Source organism: Zosterops lateralis (assembly GCF_965231275.1).
Source record: "Zosterops lateralis genome assembly, chromosome: 39".
Classification (NCBI taxonomy): domain Eukaryota; kingdom Metazoa; phylum Chordata; class Aves; order Passeriformes; family Zosteropidae; genus Zosterops; species Zosterops lateralis.
Window position 1 is genome coordinate 259,424 of NC_139799.1, and position 23,747 is coordinate 283,170.

At 37.5% G+C, this 23,747-nt stretch overlaps 1 protein-coding gene across 1 annotated transcript in view; it reads right to left on the reverse strand.

Annotated features, from left to right (window-relative positions):
* The window catches only part of FUS (FUS RNA binding protein), a 28,029-nt gene that overhangs the window by 3,252 nt on the left and 1,030 nt on the right, over nucleotides 1-23,747 (reverse strand). Inside the window, exons 2-12 of the mRNA XM_083882237.1 lie at nucleotides 21,014-21,038; nucleotides 20,762-20,913; nucleotides 17,820-17,958; nucleotides 14,914-15,071; nucleotides 11,163-11,340; nucleotides 6,601-6,635; nucleotides 5,265-5,297; nucleotides 4,637-4,743; nucleotides 3,934-4,063; nucleotides 3,144-3,239; nucleotides 1,309-1,417 (exon numbers count right to left, since the gene is read on the reverse strand). Of these exons, the coding sequence (XP_083738363.1) occupies nucleotides 1,309-1,417; nucleotides 3,144-3,239; nucleotides 3,934-4,063; nucleotides 4,637-4,743; nucleotides 5,265-5,297; nucleotides 6,601-6,635; nucleotides 11,163-11,340; nucleotides 14,914-15,071; nucleotides 17,820-17,958; nucleotides 20,762-20,913; nucleotides 21,014-21,038 (1,162 nt within the window). The remainder of the gene's footprint in view (nucleotides 1-1,308; nucleotides 1,418-3,143; nucleotides 3,240-3,933; nucleotides 4,064-4,636; nucleotides 4,744-5,264; nucleotides 5,298-6,600; nucleotides 6,636-11,162; nucleotides 11,341-14,913; nucleotides 15,072-17,819; nucleotides 17,959-20,761; nucleotides 20,914-21,013; nucleotides 21,039-23,747) is intronic.

Here is a 23,747-nt window from a genome sequence, read left to right on the forward strand (position 1 = left end):
GAGGATCCCCTCCCAGTTCATCCCAGCCCCTCCCAGTCCATCCCAGTATAAACCAGTATAACCCAGTCTATTCCTAGTACACCCCAGTATACCCCAGTCCATTCCCAGTATAACCCAGTCCCTCCCAGTATAACCCAGTATAATCCAGTCCCTCCCAAACCCCTCCCAGTATACCCCAGTCCATTCCCAGTATCCCCCAGTACACCCCAAACCCCTCCCAGCCCATTCCCAGTATAAACCAGTATAAACCAGTATAAACCAGTAAGTTCCACTCATGGGTTGGGGCATTTCCAGTCCCCCGCTCTCTGCTGGGCCCCTCCCAGTATATCCCAGTATAACCCAGTATACCCCAGACCCCTCCCAGCCCATTCCCAGTATATCCCAGTACAACCCAGTCCATTCCCAGTATAACCCAGTCCATTCCCAGTATATCCCAGTATAAACCAGTACATCCCAGTAAGCTCCACTCACAGGTTGGGGCATTTCCAGTCCCCCGCTCTCTGCTGGGCCCCTCCCAGTATATCCCAGTATACCCCAGTCCCTCCCCAGTATAACCCAGTCCATTCCCAGTAGAACCCAGTATACCCCAGTCCCCTCCCAGTATACCCCAGACCATTTCCAGTCCCTCCCAGTATAACCCAGTATAATCCAGTCCCTCCCAAACCCCTCCCAGTATATCCCAGTATACCCCAGTCCCTTCCCAGTATAACCAAGTCCATTCCCAGTCCCCTCCCAGTATATCCCAGTCCGTTCCCAGTATAACCCAGTATACTCCAGACCCCTCCCAGTCCATTCCCAGTATCCCCCAGCCCATTCCCAGTATACCCCAGTATAAACCAGTATAATCCATTCACGGGTTGGGGCATTTCCAGTCCCTCCCAGTACACCCCACTCCATTCCCAGTCTAACCCAGTATACCCCAGTCCATCCCAGTATATCCCAGTATATCCCAGTATAAACCAGTATAAACCAGTATATCCCAGTACAAAGGACTCACGGGTTGGGGCATTTCCAGTCCCTCCCGCTATAACCCAGTATACCCCAAACTCCTCCCAGTATAAACCAGTATACCCCAGTCCATTCCCAGTCTAACCCAGTCCATTCCCAGTATAAACCAGTATAAACCAGTATAAACCAGTGTATTTGACTCACGGGTTGGGGCATTTCCAGTCCCTCCCAATATAACCCAGTCCATTCCCAGTATAACCCAGTATACCCCAGACCCCTCCCAGTCCATTCCCAGTCTAACCCAGTCTACCCCAGTCCATTCCCAGTATAAACCAGTATAAACCAGTAAGTTCCACTCACGGGTTGGGGCATTTCCAGTCCCCCGCTCTCTGCTGGGCCCCTCCCCCTCCGGTGAATCCCCCGCGGCCTCCGGAGCCGCCGGAGCCGAACCCGCCCCGGCCCAGGGGGCCTGAAATGGGGGAAAAAATGGGGATTTTGGTTAAAAAATGGGGATTTTGGGGTGAAAAATGGGGATTTGGGTTAAAAAATGGGGATTTTAGTAAAAAATTGGGGATTTTGGGGTAAAAAATGGGGATTTTGGTTTAAAAAATGGGGATTTTTTGGGGTAAAAAATGGGGATTTTAGTAAAAAAATGGGAATTTTGGTTAAAAATTGGGGATTTTGGGGTAAAAAATGGGGATTTTGGTTAAAAAAATGGGGATTTTGGGGTAAAAAATGGGAATTTTGGTTAAAATACACAAATTTAACACTCACAGAACCCGCCCCGGCCCACGGGGCCTGAAGGGGAAAAATGGGGATTTTGGTTAAAATACACAAATTTCACACTCACAGAACCCAGGGGGCCTGAAATGGGGGAAAAAATGGAAATTTTGGTTAAAAATTTGGGGATTTTGGGGTAAAAAATGGGGATTTTTGGGGTGAAAAGGGGGAATTTTAGGACAAAAAAATGGATTTTAGGTTGAAAAGGGGATTTCTGGGGTGAAAAGGGAGGATTTTTGGGTGAAAAAAAAGGATTTTACAACAAAAAGGGGAATTTTAGGACAAAAAAAGGATTTTAGGATAAAAAGGTGATTTTTGGGGTGACAAAGGAGGATTTTGGGATACAAAAGTTGATTTTTGGGGTGAAAAAAGTGGATTTTGGGGTGAAAAAGGGGATTTTAGGATTAAATGACGGGGATTTTGGGACACAAAACGTGATTTTGGGGGTGAAAAAGGGGAATTTTTGGATAAAAAAAGGATTTTAGGATAAAATAGGAGATTTTTGGAGTGAAAAATGTGAATTTTGGTTAAAATACAAATTTCACACTCACAGAACCCAGGGGGCCTGAAATGGGGTAAAAAATGGGGATTTTGGTTAAAAAAAGGGGTTTTTTTGGGATAAAAATTGGAATTTTGGGGTGAAAAAGTGGGATTTTCTGATAAAATGATTTTAGGATTACATGAAGGAGATTGTAGGATACAAAAGTTGATTTTTGGGGAGAAAAAGGGTATTTTTAGGTAAAAAGGAAATTTTGGGATTAAATGAAGAGGATTTTAGGATATAAAAGGTGATTTTTGGGGTGAAAAAGGGGGAATTTAGGAAAAAAGGGGTGATTTTGGTGTGAAAAAAGGAGATTTTTGGATAAAAATAGAATTTTTGGATTAAATGAAGGGGATTTTGGGATACAAAAAGTGATTTTTGGGGTGAAAGAGGGGGATTTTGGGGTGAAATGGGGGATTTTAGGATTCAAAAGGTGATTTTTGGGGTGAAAAAAGGGAATTTTTGGGTAAAAAGGGGATTTTAGGATAAAATGGGGATTTTGGACTGAAAAAGGGAATTTAAGGATTAAATGAAGGGAATTTTAGGATAAAAAAGGTATTTTTGGGGTGAAAAAGGAAATTAGGTAATTTTAGGATTAAATAAACAGAATTTTAGGATAAAAAAGGGATTTTGGGGGGGAAAAAAGGGAGGATTTTGGGGCAAAAAATGGGGCATTTTGGGATGAAAAAAGAAGATTTTTGGCTAAAAATGAGATTTTTAGGATACAAAAGTTGATTTTTTAGATGAAAAATGGGGATTTTGGGGTGAAAAATGGGGATTTTGGGGTGAAAAAAGAGGGTTTTTTGCTAAAAAGGAGGTTTTTAGGATACAAAAGTTGATTTTTGGGGTGAAAAAAGGGGATTTTGGGTCTCACCTCCCCGGCCCCGGCCGCGGCCGCCGCCCCCCCGGGTGAAATCCGCGCGCCGAGTGGCGAACGACACCTTGATGGGGTTCCCAGAGAATTCCTTGCCTGGAAAAATAAAAATAAATCAAATTTTGGGTGGAAAAATGAGGGGGGAATGGTGGGGAAATGAGGGGAAAAAATGAGGGGAAATGAGGGGAAAAAATGAGGGAAAAATGTGGGAAAAAGAGAGAAAAAATGAGGAAAAAAAGTGGGAAAAAATGTGGGAAAATGAGGGAAAAAATTGAGAAAAATGAAGGGAAAAAAAATGAAGGAAAAATGTGGGACAATGAGGAAAAAATTAGGAAAAAATGTAGAAAAATGAGGGGAAAAATGAGGGAAAATAAGAGGGGAAAAGGAGGAAAAATGAGGGAAAATGAGAGAAAAATGAGGAAAAAAAGGTGGGAAAATAAGGAGAAAAAATGAGGAAAAAAAGGTGGGAAAATGAGGGGAAAAAATGAGGAAAAAAAGGTGGGAAAATGAGGGGAAAAAATTAGGAAAAAAAGGTGGGAAAATGAGAGAAAAAAATATGGGAAAATAGGAGGAAAAAAGGTGGGAAAATGTGGGATAACAAGAGAAAAAATGAGGGGAAAAAAGGTGGGAAAATGAGGGGAAAAATGAGGGAAAATGGAGGAAAAAAAATGGGAAAATGAGAAAAAAATTGAGAAAAAAATTGGGAGGGGTTTTGGGGTGAAAAGGAGGATTTTTGGGGTGAAAAGGAGGAATTTTGGGGTGAAAAGGAGGAATTTTGGGTCCCACTGACCATCAAACCAGTCGATGGCGGCCTTGGCCGAGGGCGGGTCGTCGAAGGACACGGTGGCCTCGCCCTTGAGCTTCCCCGTCTCACGGTCGGTGTAGAGATTGATCATGGGCTGGCCCGTCTTCTTGTTGGTCTGGGGAGTGACCAGTGACCATGAGTGACCACTGAGTGACCAGTGAGTGACCACCGACCCCTGAGTGACCACTGAGTGACCCCTGACCCCTGAGTGACCACTGAGTGACCACTGAATGACCACTCAAGTTTCTCACCTGTCCCAAGTGTGTCCCCAGGTGTCCCCAGGTGTATTTTGGGTGTCCCAGGTGTCCCCAGGTGTATTTTGGGTGTCCCCAGGTGTGTCCCAGGTGTCCCCAGGTGTGTCCCAGGTGTGTCCCCAGGTGTGTCCCCAGGTGTATTTTAGGTGTCCCCAGGTGTATTTTGGGTGTCCCCAGGTGTCCCAGGTGTGTCCCAGGTGTCCCCAGGTGTATTTTGGGTATCCCCAGGTGTGTCCCCAGGTGTGCCCCAGGTGTGTCCCCAGGTGTCCCCAGGTGTCCCCAGGTGTGTCCCCAGGTGTGTTTGGGTGTCCCCAGGTGTCCCAGGTGTGTCCCAGGTGTCCCCAGGTGTATCTGGGTGTCCCAGGTGTGTCCCAGGTGTGTCCCCAGGTGTGTCCCAGGTGTGTCCCAGGTGTGTCCCCAGGTGTGTCCCTGACCTTGATGATCCCGATCTGTTTGAAATAATCGGCCACGGACTCGATGGTGACGTTCTCCCCCAGGCCCTGCACGAAGATCGTGTTGTTGTCCGAGTTGTCCTGCTCACCTGGGGGCAATTAGAGTTAATTAGTGCTAATTAGCATTAATTACTGACCATTGCCCTGTTAATTAATCACAAATAAATCAATTACCCACCACTTTATTCCCCCTGATATCCCTTTAGTTAACTAATTAACCACCTTTAATTGCCATGTTAATTACCCACAACTAAATCAATTACCTCTCACTTTATTCCCACTAACAACCCTTTAATTAACTAATTAACCACCTTTAATTGCCCTGTTAATTAACCACAACCTAATCAATCACCCACCACTTTATTCCTATTAACAAACACATTAATTAGCCATTAATTAACTAATTAACCACCTTTAACTACCCTGTTAATTACCCTCAACTAAATCAATTACCTCCCACTTTATTCCCAGTAACAACCCTTTAATTAGCCATTAATTAACTAATTAACCACCTTTAAATTACCCTATTAATTAACCACAACCTAATCAACTACCCACCACTTTATTCCCATTAACAAACCCATTAATTAGCCATTAATTAACTAATTACCTGGGTCGTGCCTCGGCCCCTGGTCCCGGGGTCCTTTTATGGGCAACACATGGAAAAAAAACAACAAATTCCCGCGTTATGCAAATGAGGTGGCGGTGAGTGGGCGTGGCCACCCAGACCACGCCCCTTCCCCTAAGCCCCGCCCCCTTTCCCCCTCCCTCTTTTCCCGCCCCTTTTTTGGGGCAAAAATCCTCAAATTTGGTACCAAAATTCTTATTTTTTTCCACCTTTTCCCATCTGGGGAAGTTCCCGGATTTCCCATTCCGGAAGACGCCGATTTTTCCTTTTTTTTTTCCTCCTTTTCTTCAATTTTTCCCGCTTTTTTCTCAATTTTCCCCTCATTTTCCTTTAATTTTTCCCTTTTTCTTAATTTTCCCCTCTTTTTTCTTAATTGTTCCTTCTTTTTTCTCAATTTTTCCCTCATTTTCCTTAATTTTTCATTTTTAACTCCTTTTTTTCCACTCATTTTTTTAAAAAAAAACCCTCAAAACCACACAATTATTATTATTATATTTTTTTCCCCATCCAAAAAAAATAAAAATAAAAAATAAAACCCACCACCTCAATAAAGCTGAAACCTTTGGGATTTATTTGGGAAAAGCAGAAATTCCATTTTTTTTTTTTTTAATGTATCCACTTCACCTCCGACCTTTTTCCCCCTTTAATTTTATTTTTTTTTTGGGGGGGTGAAGGTGAATTTTTTGAATTTTTCACCTTTTTTTTTTTATTTCCAACCAAAATTTCCACCAAAAACCTCAAGGTCACCGGCGCTTTTTTTCACCTTTTGTTTTTTTTTTTTATTTAACAACACCCCAAAAAACTCCTAAAATTTGGGGGTTTTTTATTTCCCCCCAAAAACACCAAACCTGAGATTTTTTTTTATTTAAAATATTTTCCACCACATGCAGCGTTTTTTTAAACCAAAAAAAAAAAAAAAATCACCTTTTTTTCCTTTTTTTACCCTCATCCCTCCCCACCAAAAAAACCTTTTTTTTTTTCACTGATTTTTCCACCATTTTTTCCAGAAACCACCAGATTTTTTTTTCTCCTTAAATTTATATTTTTTCCTTTTTTTTTTATTACTTTAAACCTGAATTTTTTTATTCCTAAAAAGGACCAGGAAGGGAATTTTATTTTTTTTTCCCCTCCCCTTTTTAAATAAATTTTTTCTCCCGTCCAGGAAAAATGGGGGAAAATAAAAATATAAATATAGAAAAAAAAATAAAATAAAAATAATAAAAACGACCATAATTTTTTTTCTTTTTTTTTTTTTTAATTTTTTTTCCATTTTTTTTTAAATTTTTTTGGGCTCAAAACCTCAAATTTTGGGACTTACCACCGAATTTATTGAAGCCACCACGCTCACCACCGCTGAGGAGATAAATTAGAAGATAATCAGGAATTTTGGAACCCCCCTGCCTAAAAACACCTCGGGAACACGGCAAAAAAAACCTCAAATTTTTTGAAACTAATCCAGAAGTTTTTTGGGATTTTTTTTCGAATTTTTCCAGGCATTTTTTGGGATTTTTTTGAAAAATTTTTTGGATTTTTTTTGGAATTTTTTGGGGCTTTTTTTTGGGCATTTTTTAGGATTTTTTGAAAATTTTTTTGGAATTTTTTTTCGTCATTTTCGGGGATTTTTTTGGAAATTTTCGGGGACTTTTTTGACATTTTTTGGGCAATTTTTTTTTTGATTTTTCAGAGATTTTTCGGGAATTTTTGGGGGATTTTTGGGCATTTTTGGGGAATTTCTTTGGCAATTTTTTGGAATTTTTCAGAGATTTTTTTGGAATTTTTTTGGGCATTTTTGGGGATTTTTTTGGAATATTTTTGAAAACTTTTCGGGATTTTTCAGAGATTTTTTTGGGCATTTTTTTGGATTTTCCAGAGACTTTTTTGGATTTTTTTTAGAATTTTTTGGGCATTTTTTTGATTTTTCAGGTATTTTTTTGGAATTTTTTGGGCATTTTTTTTGGATTTTCCGAGATTTTTCGGAATTTTTTTTTTTTTTTTTCGGAGATTTTTTGGGATTTTTTTAATTTTTGGGGCTTTTTTGGGCTTTTTTTGGGATTTTTCGGAGATTTTTTTTGAGCTTTTTTTGGGCTTCTTTTGGGCAGTTTGCAGAGATTTTTCGAGGATTTTTTTGGAAATTTTTTTTGCTTTTTCTGAATTTTCAAGGATTTTTTCAGAATTTTTTTGAATTTTTTGTTTTTATTTCCAGAAATTTTTTGGGGAATTCTTGGGATTTTTTGGGGGGCTTTTTTGGGGATTTTTTAGGGCTTTTTTTCCAGATTTCTCAGGCATTTTTTTTTAATTTTTTGGGCTTTTTTCTGGAATTTTTTTGGGCTTTTCTTGAGCTTTTTTTTGCAATTTTTTTTGGAATTTTTTTGGTTGTTTTTTTCCTCGCCGCCGTCGCTTTTTCCTCCTCGGATGCAGCAAAACTTGGGAAAAATTCAGCCCAAAAATCAGGGAAAAAAAAAAAAAAAATCCCATTTTTTCCACCCCTTTTCCTCTTGCATTTCTCCCCCTTTTTTTTTTTTGTCCCCTGAGCGTTGAGTGGTTAAAAATTGAATTTTTCTCTATTTTTTTTTCCCTTTTCTGCCTTTTTGAACCCAAAACAAGCGGCGGATTTTTGACTTTTTCGCTGCTTTTTTTATTTTTCTCACACCTGCAGCACACAAAAGGCAGAGGTTGGTCAAAACAAGCACAACAAAAAAAAAACCCAAATTTTTTTAGTCTTTTTCCCCCCAAAAAATACTCACCTGGACGAGGCCCCCCCCAAAAAATTTCGGTTTTTTTCACCCAAAAACCGTCGGCAAAAACATCCCAAATTTTATCCCAAATTTCACCTTTTTTTAGTGTTTTTTTTCACCATTTTTAAACTTTTTTTTCACCTTTTTTCCACCAATTTTTCACCAAATTTTCACTATTTTTTTCACCATTTTTTCAGTATTTTTTAAATTTTTTTTGCTCTTTTCCACCATTTTTTCACCAAATTTTTACCATTTTTTAACCATTTTTTACTGTTTTTTCACCAATTTTTTTACCAATTTTTTACCATTTTTTAACCTTTTTTTCACCAATTTTTCTCCTTTTTTAACCATTTTTTCACAATTTTTTCACCAATTTTTCACCATTTTTTTACCATTTTTCCATCAAATTTTCACCATTTTTTCCTTATTTTTTTACCATTTTTCATTATTTTTTCACCTTTTTTTTTTTAACCATTTTTTCCCCAATTTTTTTCACCATTTTAAACCATTTTTCCACCATTTTTAACCATTTTTTCACCAAATTTTTCACCAAATTTTTACCATTTTTCCCCTATTTTTTCACCATTTTTTCACCATTTTTTTCACCTTTTAAAACCATTTTTTCATTATTTTTTCACCTTTTTTTCCACCAGTTTTTCACTTTTGTTTTCAATATTTTTTAACCATTTTTCCCTATTTTTTCACCATTTTTACCCCCTTTTTCACCATTTTTTCCTTTCTTTTTCCTTTTTTTTAAACTCATTTTCCCCTTTTTTTCACCATTTTCCAACCAAGTTTTTCCCATTTTCCCTTTTTTTTTTCCCCTTAATTTCCACAACATTTTTTTCCTTTTCCTTTGTTACTTTTTGCAGGGTTTTTTTTTCCCTTTTTTGCTTTTTTTTCCTGTTTTTTTTTTTCCCTTTTTCCCTCCTCAATTTTGGCTTTTTTTAAACCATTTTTTTCTCCAGTTTTTTTTCCTTTTTTTTTGCATTTTTAACCTTTTTTTTTACTACTTTTAACCACTTTAAACCATTTCCCTCCAATTTTTTGTGCCAATTTCCCCCTTTTTTCACACACTTCATAAATTTCAAACCATTTTTTCCTCTTTTTACCACTTTTAACCTTTTTTTTTTTTTTGCTTTTTTCACCATTTTTTCACCATTTTCAAGCACCGGGACACCAAAATTTCCTTTCCATCGACACAAAAAACCCCAAAACCTCCAAATTTGGTGGATTTTTCTCCTCAAAATCCACTTTTTTAACCATTTTTTATATTTTAAACCCATTTTTTCTCTTCAGTGACCTCAAAACGCACCAAAATTGGGATTTTTTTTTGTATTTTTTCCTTTTTTGCCACATTTCACTTTTTATTTCCCAATTTTTTCCCCAAATTCCACCATTTTCCTTTCAATATTTTTTGATTTTTTCTTCACTTTTTTCCACGTTTTTCCCCCAAATTTCACCTTTTTAATCCCATTTTTTCCCCTCAAAATTCCACCTTTTTCCTTCAATATTTTTTTCCAATTTTCACCTTTTTTCCTTCAGTATTTTTTGCTTTTTTTAAATCCCCAAATCCATTTTTTTTTCCATTTTTTTTACCTTCTCATTTCACCTTTTTTCCCTTAATATTTTTGCCCAAAATCCACTTTGTTTTTAATATAATTTTCCACCATTTTTCAGCGTTTTTTAACCTAAATTTCACCATTTTCTCTCAATATTTTTCCTTTTTAATCCATTTTTTTTCCCCTGCCGGGACCAGAGGCTGCAGGTGACCTTGGGAACGATTTTTTTACCTTTTTCTTCCCCAAAATTTTTTTACCACCTTTTTCTTACCCAAAACTTCCATTTTTTTTCATTTTCCACCATTTTTTGCAATTTTTTTTTCCATTTTTTTCACCTTTTACTTCCCCAAAACCTCCTTTTTTCCCTTTTATTTTTTTTTCTTTTTCCCTTAAAAACCATTTATCCCTTTTACCTTTAAAATTAATTCATTTTTCCCCCAAAAAAACACTCATTTTTCCCCCCCAAAAAAATCCATTTCCCCACAAACTCATTTTTACCAAAATTCCCCCCAAAAAATCACTTTTTTTTTTCCTCCAAAACTCCATTTTTTCCTTTTTTTTTTACTTAAAACCCCATTTTTCCTTTTCCCCTTCTAAATTTCCTTCACTTTTTCCTTCTCCAAACCTCCAGATTTTTTTTTCCTTTTTCTTAAATTCTTTCCCTATTTTCCAATTTTTTCCCCAAATTCCCTTCATTTTTTTCTGAATTTTTTCTTATTTTTTTCTTAATTTTTCTTAATTTTTTCTCAATTTTTTCTCTATTTTTCCCAATTTTTTCTCAATTTTTTCTCAATTTTTTCCTTATTTTTTCTTCATTTTTTCTTCATTTTTTCTCAATTTTTTCTCAATTTTTTCTTAATTTTTTCTCAATTTTTTCTTAATTTTTTCCTTATTTTTTCTTAATTTTTTCTCAATTTTTCTCAATTTTTTTTAATTTTTTAATTTTTTCTCAATTTTTAATTTTTTTCTCAATTTTTTCTGAATTTTCTCTTAATTTTTACTCTATTTTTTCCTTATTTTTTCTCAATTTTTCCTTAAATTTTTCTTAATTTTTTCTTCATTTTTTCTTCATTTTTCCCAATTTTTTCTTAGTTTTTTCTAAATTTTTTCTAAACTTTTTTCTTTATTTTTTCTTAATTATTTCTTAATTTTTTCTTTTTTTTTTTTCATAATTTTTTCCTAATTTCTTCTTAATTTTTTCTTATTTTTTCTCAAATTTTTCTTTATTTTTCCCAATTTTTTCTTAATTTCTCCTTAATTTTTTCTCAATTTTTTCTTAATTTTTTCTCAATTTTTCCTTCATTTTTTCCTCAATTTTTCTTTAATTTTTTCTTAATTTTTTCTTCATTTTTTCCTCAATTTTTTCTTCATTTTTTCTTCATTTTTTCCCAATTTTTTCTTCATTTTTTCCCAATTTTTTCCACCATTTTCCCTCTCTCTCCGCCAAACCCATTTCCGCCCATTTCTCCCTCATTTTTCACCCGTTTTTCACCATTTTTTTTTTCCCTGAACCCTCCCCAGCCCCAGAACTCCAAAACCCCGTTATTATTTTGTTATAAATTCCCATAATTTGCGTCACTCACCCCACGGAGGCGCCGCGGGAGCCGCGGGAGCCGCGGGAGCCGCGCTCGAAGCCGCCCCGGGAGCCGAAGGCGCCGCGGCCGCGGCTGCGCTCGGGGGGGGCCGAGGAGCCGTAGCCACCCCCGGGCTCCTGGTAGCCCCCCGAGCTCAGGGAACCCCCGTCCTGGCCGTAGCTGTTGGCTGCAAAAATGAGAAAAAAATTGGGTGAGGAGAGTTTGGGAATTGGACAAAAAATGGGAGGTTTTGGTAACAAAACGTGGCGGATTTTGACCCAAATCGGAGCAATTCTGACCCAAATTTTACAAATTTTGGCCCAAATCTTACAGATTCTGGCCCAAATCCAATGGATTTTGTCCTGAATCAAAGGGATTCTGGATTAAATCCAGGAAATTTGGGACTAAATCCAGGAAATTCTGCCCCAAATTCCAGGAAATTCTGCCCCAAATCCGGTAAATAAGGAACCAAATCCAGGAGCCCCAAATGCGGCTGATTTTGACCCAAATCCAAGAGATTCTGGACTAAATCCAGGAAATTCAGCCCCAAATTCCAAGAATTTTGCTTCAAATCCAGTAAATTCAGAACTAAATCCAGGTGCCCCAAATTCGGGGGATTTTGACCCAAATTCGGGGGATTTTGACCCAAATTCGGGGGATTTTTGACCCAAATTCGGGGGATTTTTGACCCAAATTCGGGGGATTTTGACCCAAATTCGGGGGATTTTGACCCAAATTCGGGGGATTTTGACCCAAATTCAGGGGATTTTGACCCAAATTCGGGGGATTTTGACCCAAATTCGGGGGATTTTTGACCCAAATCCAGGGGATTTTGACCCAAATTCGGGGGATTTTGACCCAAATTCGGGGGATTTTGACCCAAATTCAGGGGATTTTGACCCAAATTCGGGGGATTTTGACCCAAATTCGGGGGATTTTTGACCCAAATCCAGGTGATTTTGACCCAAATTCGGGGGATTTTGACCCAAATTCAGGGGATTTTGACCCAAATTCGGGGGATTTTTGACCCAAATTCGGGGGATTTTTGACCCAAATTCGGGGGATTTTTGACCCAAATCCAGGTGATTTTGACCCAAATTCAGGTGATTTTGACCCAAATTCAGGGGATTTTGACCCAAATTCAGGGGATTTTGACCCAAATTCGGGGGATTTTGACCCAAATTCGGGGGATTTTGACCCAAATTCGGGGGATTTTGACCCAAATTCGGGGGATTTTGACCCAAATTCGGGGGATTTTTGACCCAAATTCAGGGGATTTTGACCCAAATTCGGGGGATTTTTGACCCAAATGCGGCTGATTTTGACCCAAATTCGGGGGATTTTTGACCCAAATTCAGGGGATTTTGACCCAAATTCGGGGGATTTTGACCCAAATGCGGCTGATTTTGACCCAAATTCGGGGGATTTTGACCCAAATTCGGGGGATTTTGACCCAAATTCGGGGGATTTTTGACCCAAATTCGGGGGATTTTGACCCAAATCCAAGAGATTTTGGGCCCAATTCTGCAAATTTTGTCCCAAATCCAAGAGATTCTGGACCAAATCCAGGAAATTCTCCCCCAAACTCCAAGAATTCTGCCCCAAATTTGGTCAACTTGGAACCAAATCCAGGTGCCCCAAATGTGGCTGATTTTGACCCAAATTCAGGGGATTTTGACCCAAATCCAAACAATTCTGACCCAAATCCGAGCGATTTTGAACCAAGTCCAACTGATTTTGAACCAAATCCAAGAGATTCTGGACTAAATCCAGGAAAATCTGCCCAAAATTCCAGGAAATTCTGCCCCAAATCCAGTAAATTCAGAACCAAATCCCGGTGCCCCAAATCCCGCAGATTTTGTGCCAAATGCAAGGAATTCTGGACTAAATCCAGGAAATTCTGCCCCAAATTCCATGAATTTTGTCCCAAATCTAAGGAATTCTGGACTAAATCAAAAGACTAAAGGGATTCTGGACAAAATCAAAGAAATTCTGCCCCAAATTCCAGGAATTTTGCCCCAAATCCGCTCAATTCAGAACCAAATATTGGTGCTTCAAAAATGGCTGATTTTGACCCAAATTCAGGGGATTTTGACCCAAATCCTCCAGATTTTGGCATAAAACCAAGAGATTTTTGCCCCAATTCTGCAAATTTTGTCCCAAATCCAAGAGATTCTGGACCAAATCCAGGAAATTCTGCCTTAAATTCCAAGAATTTTGCTCTAAATTTGGTCAACTTGGAACCAAATCCAGGTGCCCCAAATGCAGCTGATTTTGACCCAAATTCAGGGGATTTTGACCCAAATCCAAGAGATTCTGGATTAAATCCAAGAAATTCTGCCCCAAATTCCAGGAATTGTTTCCTTTCCAAATCTCTCAATTCCACCCCAAAAATCCCCAAATTTAATCCGATTTAAGTCCCGATTTTGCCCAAAATCCCCATTTTTCACCTCAAATATTTGCTATTTTTTATGAAACTCCACTCACAGCCCCCGGAGCTGTACTGGCCCTGCTGGCTGTAGCTCAGGGCAGATTGTAGGATGAATTTTCCCATCCCAAACCCCCCAAAATCCCCAAATTTCAGCCAAAAATTGACCGATTTTGATGCCGATTTTGCCCAAAATCCCCATTTTTCACCCCAAAAATTCAGAATTTTTTAGGAAATGTCACTCACATCCCCCAAAATACTTCTAGCCCTCCTGGCTGTAGCTCAGAGATGACTGTAGGATGAATTTTCCTATCCCAAAATCCCCAAAATCTCCAAAAATCATCCGATTTTAGTCCCGATTTTGCCCAAAATCCCCATTTTTCACCCCAAAAATTCAGAATTTTTTCTGAAATGTCACTCACATCCCCCGGAGCTGTCCTGGCCCTGCTGGCTGGAGCTCAGGGCAGATTGTAGGATGAATTTTCCCATCCCAAAACCCCAAAACTTCACAATTTCACACAAAAACTGACCGATTTTAGTCGCAATTTTGCCCAAAATCCCCATTTTTCACCCCAAAAATTCAGAATTTTTTATGAAACTCCACTCACATCCCCCGGAGCTGTCCTGGCCCTGCTGCCTGTAGCTCAGGGGTGACTGTAGGTTGATTATTTCCATCCCAAACTCCCCAAAATCCCCAAATTTCAGCCAATTTTGGCACCGATTTTGCCGAAAATTCGCATTTTTCACCCCAAAAATTCCATATTTTTTCTGGAATTCCACTCACATCCCCCGGAGCTGTACTGGCCCTGCTGGCTGTAACTCAGGTCAGGTTGTAGCACAACTATTCCCATCCCAAACCCCAAAAAAATCCCCAAAAATCAGCCAATTTTAGTCCCGATTTTGCCCCAAATCCCCATTTTTCACCCCAAAAATTCAGGATTTTTTTAGGGACTGTCACTCACATCCCCCAGAGCTGTCTAGAGCTCAGGGATGATTGTAGGATGAATTTTCCTATCCCCAAACCCCCGAAATCCCCAAATTTCAGCCAAAAATCGGCTGATTTTAGTCCCGATTTTGCTGAAAATTCGCATTTTTCGCCCCAAAATCTCCATTTTTCACCCCAAATTTTTGATATTTTTCCTGAAATGTCACTCACATCCCCTGGAGCTTCCTTTGTCCTCCTGGCTGTAGCTCAGGGCAGGTCGTAGGATGACTTTTCCCACCCCAAACCGCCAAAAATCCCCAAATTTCAGCCAATTTTAGTCCCAATTTTGCCCAAAATCCCCATTTTTCACCCCAAAAATTCCGAATTTTTTCTGGAATTCCACTCACATCCCCCGGAGCTGTACTGGCCCTGCTGGCTGTAGCTGGGAGGGGGGTTGTAGGAGGACTGTTGGCTGTAGCTCTGCTGGTTGTAGCCCCCGCTCTGCTGGTTGTAGCCCCCGCTCGGGGCTTGGCCGTAGCTGGAGCTGCCGGAGCCGCTGCCGTAGCTGGGGACGGAAAAAACAACAAAATTTTATCAAAATCTAAAGAATTTGACCCAAAATCAGGCAGGAATTGAGAAAAAAGACATTAATTAAGCCAAAAACAGCTGAAATTTAAAAAAAACCCCCCAATTTTAACTAAAAACACGGAGAATTAGACCCAAAATGAGACGAGAATTGAGGAAAAACATCCGGAATTTACCCAAAAATATCCAAAATTTTATCAAAATCTAAAGAATTTGACCCAAAATCAGGCAGGAATTGAGAAAAAAGACATTAATTAAGCCAAAAAACAGGTGAAATTAAAAAAAAAAAAACCCAATTTTAGACTGAAAATATCAAGAATTAGACACAAAAATGAGACGAGAATTGAGGAAAAACATCTGGAATTTACCTAAAAAATGACCAAAATTTGACCAAAATTCAGGAAATTTGACCCAAAATGAGGCAAAAATCGATACAAAACACATGGATTGACACAAAAACAACTGGAATTAAAAAAAACCCACCAAATTTTAGACTAAAACCACAAGGAATTAACCCCAAAATGAGACGGGAATTGAAACACCCAGAATTCACCCAAAAACATCCAGAATTTGCCCCAAAACACCCAAAATTCGCCGCAAAAATACAAAAATTTGCCCCAAAACATCCAGAATTTGACGAAAAATACAAAAATTTACCCCAAAGCATCCAAAATTCGCCTCAAAAACCACAAAAATTTGCCCCAAAACATCCAAAATTCACCCCCAAACACTCAAAATTTGCCTCAAAAATACAAAAATTCGCCTCAAACACCCAAAATTTATCCCAAAACATCCAAAATTCGCCTCAAAACCACAAAAATTTGCCCCAAAACCTCCAAAATTTGCCCCCAACACCCACAATTATTAACGACCATTAATCCCTAACAATCCGAAAATTAACAATTAATTGTTAATTAATTAATAACTAATTAATTACCACACGCAGGGGGCTGGGAATAGTCAGGATTAGAGATTTGGGGTCACTGGGAGTGACTGGTTTGGAGTTTGCTGTTACTGGTTTGGGGTTAATGCTAATTATCGATCATTAATCACTAATATTAATTAATTAACGATTATTAATCACCTGCCAGATACAGAACCAGCCACAGGGGGCTGGGAATAGTCAGAGTAAGAGATTTGAGGTCACTGGGAGTGACTGGTTTGGAGTTTGAGGCTCCCAATTCACGACTAAAGTTAATTATCGATCATTAATCACTAATATTAATTAATTAACGATTATTAATCACCTTCCAGATGCAGAAACAGCCACAGGGAGCTGGGAATAGTCAGAATAGGAAGATGTTTGGGGTCACTGGCAGTGACTGGTTTGGAGTTTGAGGCTCCCAATTCATGACTAACGTTAATTATCAATCATTAATCACTAATATTAATTAATTAACGATTATTAATCACCTTCCAGACCCAGAAACACCACAGGGGGCTGGGAATAGCCAGAATAGGAGATTTGGGATCACTGGCAGTGACTGGTTTGGCATTCAGTGTTACCAATTCAGGATTAACCTCACCCACCGCTCATTAATCACCAATATTAATTAATTAATGATTATTAATTACCTGCCAGATGCAGAACCAGCCACAGGGAGCTGGGAATAGTCAGAATAAGAGATTTGGGGTCACTGGCAGTGACTGGTTTGGAGTTTGAGGCTCCCAATTCATGACTAACGTTAATTATCGATCATTAATCACTAATATTAATTAATTAATGACTAATTAATCACCTTCCAGACCCACAAACAGCCACAGGGGGCTGGGAATACCCAGGATAGGAGGAGGTTTGGGGTCACTGGAAGTGACTGGTTTGGAGTTTGAGGCTCCCAATTCAGGACTAACATTAATTATTGATCATTAATCACTAATATTAATTAATTAACGATTATTAATCACCTTCCAGACCCAGAAACAGCCACAGGGGGCTGGGAATAGTCAGAATAAGAGATTTGGGGGTCACTGGGAGTGACTGGTTTGGAGTTTGGTGTTACCGATTCAAAACTAACATCACCCACCAATCATTAATCACTAATATTAATTAATTAATGACTAATTAATCACCTTCCAGACCCACAAACAGCCACAGGGGGCTGGGAATACCCAGGATAGGAGGAGGTTTGGGGTCACTGGGAGTAACTGATTTGGAGTTTGAGGCTCCCAATTCACGACTAACGTTAATTATCGATCATTAATCACTAATATTAATTATTTAACGATTATTAATCACGTTCCAGATGCAGAAACAGCCACAGGGGGCTGGGAACAGTCAGAATAAGAGATTTGGGGTCACTGGCAGTGACTGGTTTGGCATTCAGTGTTACCAATTCAGGATTAACCTCACCCACCGCTCATTAATCATCAATATTAATTAATTAATGATTATTAATCACCTTCCAGACCCAGAAACAGCCACAGGGGGCTGGGAAAAGTCAGAATAGGAAGATGTTTGGGGTCACTGGCAGTGACTAGTTTGGAGTTTGAGGCTCCCAATTCACGACTAACATTAATTATCGATCATTAATCACTAATATTAATTATTAATGACTAATTAATCACCTTCCCGAGGCCGAGGCAGCCGCAGGGGGCTGGAAAAAGTCAGAATAGGAGATTTGGGGTCACTGGCAGTGACTGGTTTGGAGTTTGAGGCTCCCAATTCATGACTAACGTTAATTATCGATCATTAATCACTAATATTAATTATTAATGACTAATTAATCACCTTCCCGAGGCCGAGGCAGCCGCAGGGGGCTGGGAATACCCAGGGTAGGACGAGGTCTGGCCGTAGCTGCCCTGGGAGCTCTGCCCAGAACCAAAACCGCCGGAGCCGTAGGACGGAGGAGCCGCCGGGGCTGAATAACCTAAAAGGGGAAAAAATTAAGAAATTTGGGAAAATTTGGGGATAAAACATGAAAAAATGGGTCGGGAAAAGGTAAAAATGGGGGGAGGTGATGAGGAATAAGAAAAGTGAGGGGAAAAATGGGAGAAATTGAGAGGAAAATGGGAAAAAGGAAGGAAAATTAGGGGGAAATTGGGATGAATCGAAGATTTTTGGGAGTTTTGGGATTTTTGGGGAACTCATTGCTTTGGATCTGGTGAGTTTTGGGTTTTTAAGGGCAGTTTTGGCGATTTTGGGGCAGTTTTGGGGTCACTTTGGGGGTTTCAGGGCAGTTTTGGGGTCAGTTTTGGGGTTTCAGGGCAGTTTTGGGGGTTTAAAGACAGTTTTGGGATCAGTTTTGGGTTTTTAAGGGCAGTTTTGGGGATTTTGGGGCAGTTTTGGGGTCAGTTTTGGGTTTTTAAGGGCAGTTTTGGGATCAGTTTTGGGGGTTTCAGAGCAGTTTTGGGGTCAGTTTGGGGGTTTCAGGCAGTTTTGGGGTTTCAGGGCAGTTTTGGGGGTTTAAAGACAGTTTTGGGATCAGTTTTGGGTTTTTAAGGGCAGTTTTGGGGATTTTGGGGCAGTTTTGGGGTCAGTTTTGGGTTTTTAAGGGCAGTTTTGGGATCAGTTTTGGGGGTTTCAGAGCAGTTTTGGGGTCACTTTGGGGTTTTCAGGGCAGTTTTGGGGTCAGTTTGGGGGTTTCAGGGCAGTTTGGGGGTTTCAGGGCAGTTTTGGGGCCAGTTTTTGGGGTTTCAAGGCTGTTTTAGGGATTTCAGGGCTGTTTTGGGATCAGTTTGGGGTTTTCAGGACTGTTTTGGGGATTTCAGGGCAGTTTTGGGGCCAGTTTTTGGGGTTTCAAGGCTGTTTTAGGGATTTCAGGGCTGTTTTGGGATCAGTTTGGGGTTTTCAGGGCAGTTTTGGGGTCCATTTTGAGGATTTCAGGGCAGTTTTGGGGTCACTTTGGGAGGTTTCAGGTGAGTTTTGGAGCCGTTTTGGGTACAAAGGTCCTGATTTGGGGCACGGTGGAATAGAATAATGTGGATTTTTGATAAAACAACGGGGATTTTTGATAAAATAATGGAAATTTTTGATATTTTCAGGATTTTTCAGCCACTCACTGCTCTGGCTCTGGCCAGGCTGTTTTGGGGTCAGTTTTTGGGGTTTCAAGGCTGTTTTAGGGTTTTCAGGGCGGTTTTGGGGCCAGTTTTGGGGTTTTCAGGACTGTTTTGGGGATTTCAGGGCAGTTTTGGGGTCAGTTTTTGGGGTTTCAAGGCTGTTTTAGGGATTTCAGGGCTGTTTTGGGATCAGTTTGGGGTTTCAGGGAAGTTTTGGGGTCAGTTTTGGGGTTTTAAGGGCAGTTTCAGGGTTTTAAAGGCTGTTTTGGGGTCAATTTTGGGGGTTTCAGGGCAGTTTTGGGGGTTTCAGGGCAGTTTTGGGGGTTTCAGGGCAGTTTTGGGGTCAGTTTGGGGCTTTCAGGGTTTTTTGGGGTCAGTTTTGGTGTTTCAGGGCTGTTCTGAGGAATTTTTGGGGATTTCAGGGCAATTTTGGGGTCAGTTTTGGGGCAATTTTTGGGGATTTCAGGTCAGTTTGGGGTACAAAGGTCCCGATTTGGGGCACGGTGGGATAGAATAATGGGGATTTTTGATAAAACAATGGGAATTTTTGATTTTTCAGGCACTCATTGCTCTGGCTCTGGCCAGGCTGTTTTGGGGTCAGTTTTAGGATCAAATTTGGGGATTTCAGGGCAGTTTTGGAGCCATTTTAGATACAAAAGTGCCGATTTTGGGTACAGTGGGATAAAATAATGTGGATTTTTGATAAAACAATGGGAAATTTTGATATTTTCAGGATTTTAAGGCACCCACTGTTCTGGCTCTGGCCAGGCAGTTTTGGGGTCAGTTTTAGGATCAATTTTAGGGATTTCAGGTCAGTTTTGGAGCCGTTTTAGATACAAAAGTGCCGATTTCGGGTACACTGGGATAAAACAATGGGGATTTTCAGTAGAAAAAGGGGGATTTATTTTTGGTATTTTCAGGATTTTTGAAGCAGGCAGTTCTGGGGTCAGTTTTGGGATCAGTTTTGAGGATTTTAGAGCAGGTTTGAGACCGTTTTGGGCTCAGTTTCAGGTACAAAGGTGCCGATTTCACACACGGTGGGATAAAACAATGTGGATTTTTGACACAACAATGTGAATTTTTGATAAAATAATGGAAGTTTTTGATATTTTCAGGATTTTTTAGCCCACTCACCGCTCTGGCTCTGGCCAGGCTGTTTTGGGCTCAGTTTTGGGGTCACTTTGGGAGGTTTCAGGTCAGTTTTAGAACAATTTGTGCCGATTTGGGGCACGGTGGGATAGAATAATGTGGATTTTTGATAAAACAACGTGAATTTTTGATAAAACAATGAGAATTTTTTATATTTTCAGGATCTTTAGGCACTCACCGCTCTGGCTCTGACCAGGCTGTTTTGGGGTCAATTTTGGGCTCAGTTTCAGGTACAAAGGTCCCGATTTTGGTCACGGTGGGATAGAATAATGCAGATTTTTGAAAAAATAATGGAAATTTTTGATATTTTCAGGACTTTTTAGGCACTCACCGCTCTGGCTCTGGCCAGGCTGTTTTGGGGTCAGTTTTGGGATCAATTTTGGGGATTTCAGGTCAGGTTTGGAGCCATTTTAGATACAAAGGTCCCAATTTGGGGCATGGTGGGATAGAAAAATGCAGATTTTTGATAAAATAATGGGGATTTTTGATAAAACAATGGGAATTTTTGATTTTTCAGGCACTCACCGCTCTGGCTCTGGCCGTAGGAGGAGCTGTAGCCCCCCTGGCCGTAGCCCGTGTCCGAGCTCTGCCCGTAGCCCCCGTAGCTCTGCTGGGAGTAGCTCTGACCCCCCCCCTGCGAGTAGCTCTGGCTGGGAGGGGCTGGGTACGCGCCGTAACTGCGGAAAAAAATATAATTTTTGTTAAAATTATTATTGTAGTTTTATAAAAATTGAGATTTTTAAGGATTTGAGGGGTTAAAAATTGCGTTTTTTGTACCTTTGCGTCGCTGTCTGGCTGTAATCTGGGGAGGAAAGGGTTAAAATTGGGGTTAATTCATCCAAAAAATCAAAATAAATTTAAAATAAATTCAGTTTTTCTTCACATAAAACGCTTCTTAATTATTCAATTAGTTGTTAAACGCTTATTAGTTACCCAATAAATATTTTAATTATAAATTTAAAAAGTGCAAAGGATGTTTTGAAATCAGGCCCTCAATAATAAAGTTATTAATTTTTTAATTGCTAAGAATTTATTAATTATTGAAAAAAATTATGAAGAAAAAATTGGAATTAACGCGTTAATTAAAGTTATTTGTTGTTGAAGAGAGAATTTTAAAATTAATGGATTTTTTTTTAATTTTTAAAGAATATTTTGAAATTAAGGCTCTCAATTAAAGTTACTAATTTATGAAAAAACCTTAAAATATTATTTTTTTTAATTACTGAGCATTTATTAATTAATAAAAAACCGCTTAAATTATGGAGAAAAAATATTTTTGAATCAATCTCGTAATTAAAGTAAATTTTTAATGAATAAAGAACTTTAAAATTACTGGAATTCTTTAAAATTTTTAAAGAATATTTTGAAATCAGCCCCTTAAAGTTGCTGGTTAATAAATAAACAACTTTAAAATACTTTTTTTTTAAATTATTGAAAAAATATTTTAATTATGGAGAAAACAGCAAAAAATATTTTGGAATCAATCTCTTAATTAAAGTTATTTATTATTGAATAAAGAGCTTTAAATAATTTGTTTTTTCTTTAATTATTAAACACTTAAAAGTAATTACAAAAATTATGGAAATTTTTTCTAAAATATTTGTAAAATATTTTCTAAAATCGACCCATTTAATTTAAATTATTAATTATTGACCAACTGATAAAATAAATGTAGTTTTTTTCCTAATTAATTTGGTGTTTTTTAAGTATTAAAAAATATCTTGAATAAAATTAAAGTTACTCATTGGAAAATGAGTTGAATCTTTTTAAAAAAATTTATTTTTAATGATTAAACACTTTTTAAAAAATTAATTTTATATTATTGGTTACTAATAAAACAATTTTAATTTTAAAAAAGAAGTTTTAAACTAATTTTTTCAAAAAAAATCCAGAAAAAAATGTATTTAATTAACTCAACTTAATCAATTTTTTTAATTATTCAGTGATTTTAATTTGATAATTATTAATAAAAACACACCTGAGCTAATTAATTACATGTTTTAATTAATAAAACCTTTATATTTGTTTCCTTCACGTTATCAGTTACTGAAAATGGTTTTTTACTTTAAAAATCACCATAAAACCATCCAATAATTCAATTTAATTCGTGTTAAAGGCGCTTTTTAATCACAATAACACCAATAAATAAAGTGGGTTTTAATAAGCATCAATTATTACCTTAAATTAAGTTATTAATTAGTTAATTAAGTGTTAATTAATGCCCTAAATTAAGTCTGTTCCCTAAATATTATTATTTAAATTTGTGGTTTAAAATAATCGATTAATAATCGATTTATTCAAATATCAATAAATCATTTTTTATCTCACAGGCACCAAAAAAAGTCTTTAAATAATTATTTTGAAATTATAATTAATAATTAACGTTTTAATGTAGCACCAAATTATTTATCAATAAATCGATTTCACCTTTTAAATTTTATTTTATAATTAAAATAAAATTTTAATTATAAAATTAAATGATTAATTTAATTATTAAAATAAACGCCCATTAAATGAAAAAAAAATACATTTTAATTCCTAAAACCTTTTTAAAAAAACCCTTAAACTTATGTTATTACTAAAAAAATTCTAAATTTAAATATATAAATGAAATAATTCCAAATAAATAAAATTTTAATGCTTCAAAACAGATTTAAATAAAAAACCCAATGTATTAATGCAACTACTTATTAACAGGAGTGTTTTAATTATAAAAATTAAATTAAAACGCTTTAAAATAAACATTTTAAATTCATTTAATCAGAAAATGGAGAATAATTTTTTATTTTAGGGCAAAAATAGCAAAATTTCAGCACAAAATAAAGAAAATTTTGGGGGTTTCACCCACCCAAAACCACAAAATTTCAGCTAAAAAGAAAAAAATCCCGCCAAAAAAATAAAAATACCAATTTATAACCCAGAATTGACGGCAAAATTTAATTTTTTAATTGTAAAAAATTGAAATTAAAGGTGAATTTTATTATTTAGAGGCGAAAATGGAAGTGAAGCCTCAAAGCCCCCTCAGGGCTCAGCAAAATAAAATTTCCGTTTTTACAGCAAATATTCCCCTCAAAAAGCACTGAAAACTTCGAAATTAAATATTTATTTGCTATAAAAATAATAATTAAAATAAATTTATTTGTTTCGATGGAAAAATTGAATTTAAAACTCCCCCCCAACACAACAAAAGGGGGGTGTAAAAGTACAAGGTTTTAACAGCAAAAAAACCTCTAAAACCTGATAAAATTAACGAATTAAATAATTTATGCATAAAATTAAAAGGTTAAATTTAAATTTAGATGTTTAAATGTTAAATTAAAGTGAATTTTTAAACGCCCTTAAGGGTTTGTTTAACAAAAGGAGCGCCCTGAGGGGGAAGGATTTAAAGAATATAAAAAAAACTCTATTTAATATCAAATTACCGCTAAAAAGTGACATAAATAGCAAAATAAACCACAAAAATCATTATAAAACTTTATATTTTAGTAAAACGCGTTTAAATTTCCCTCAG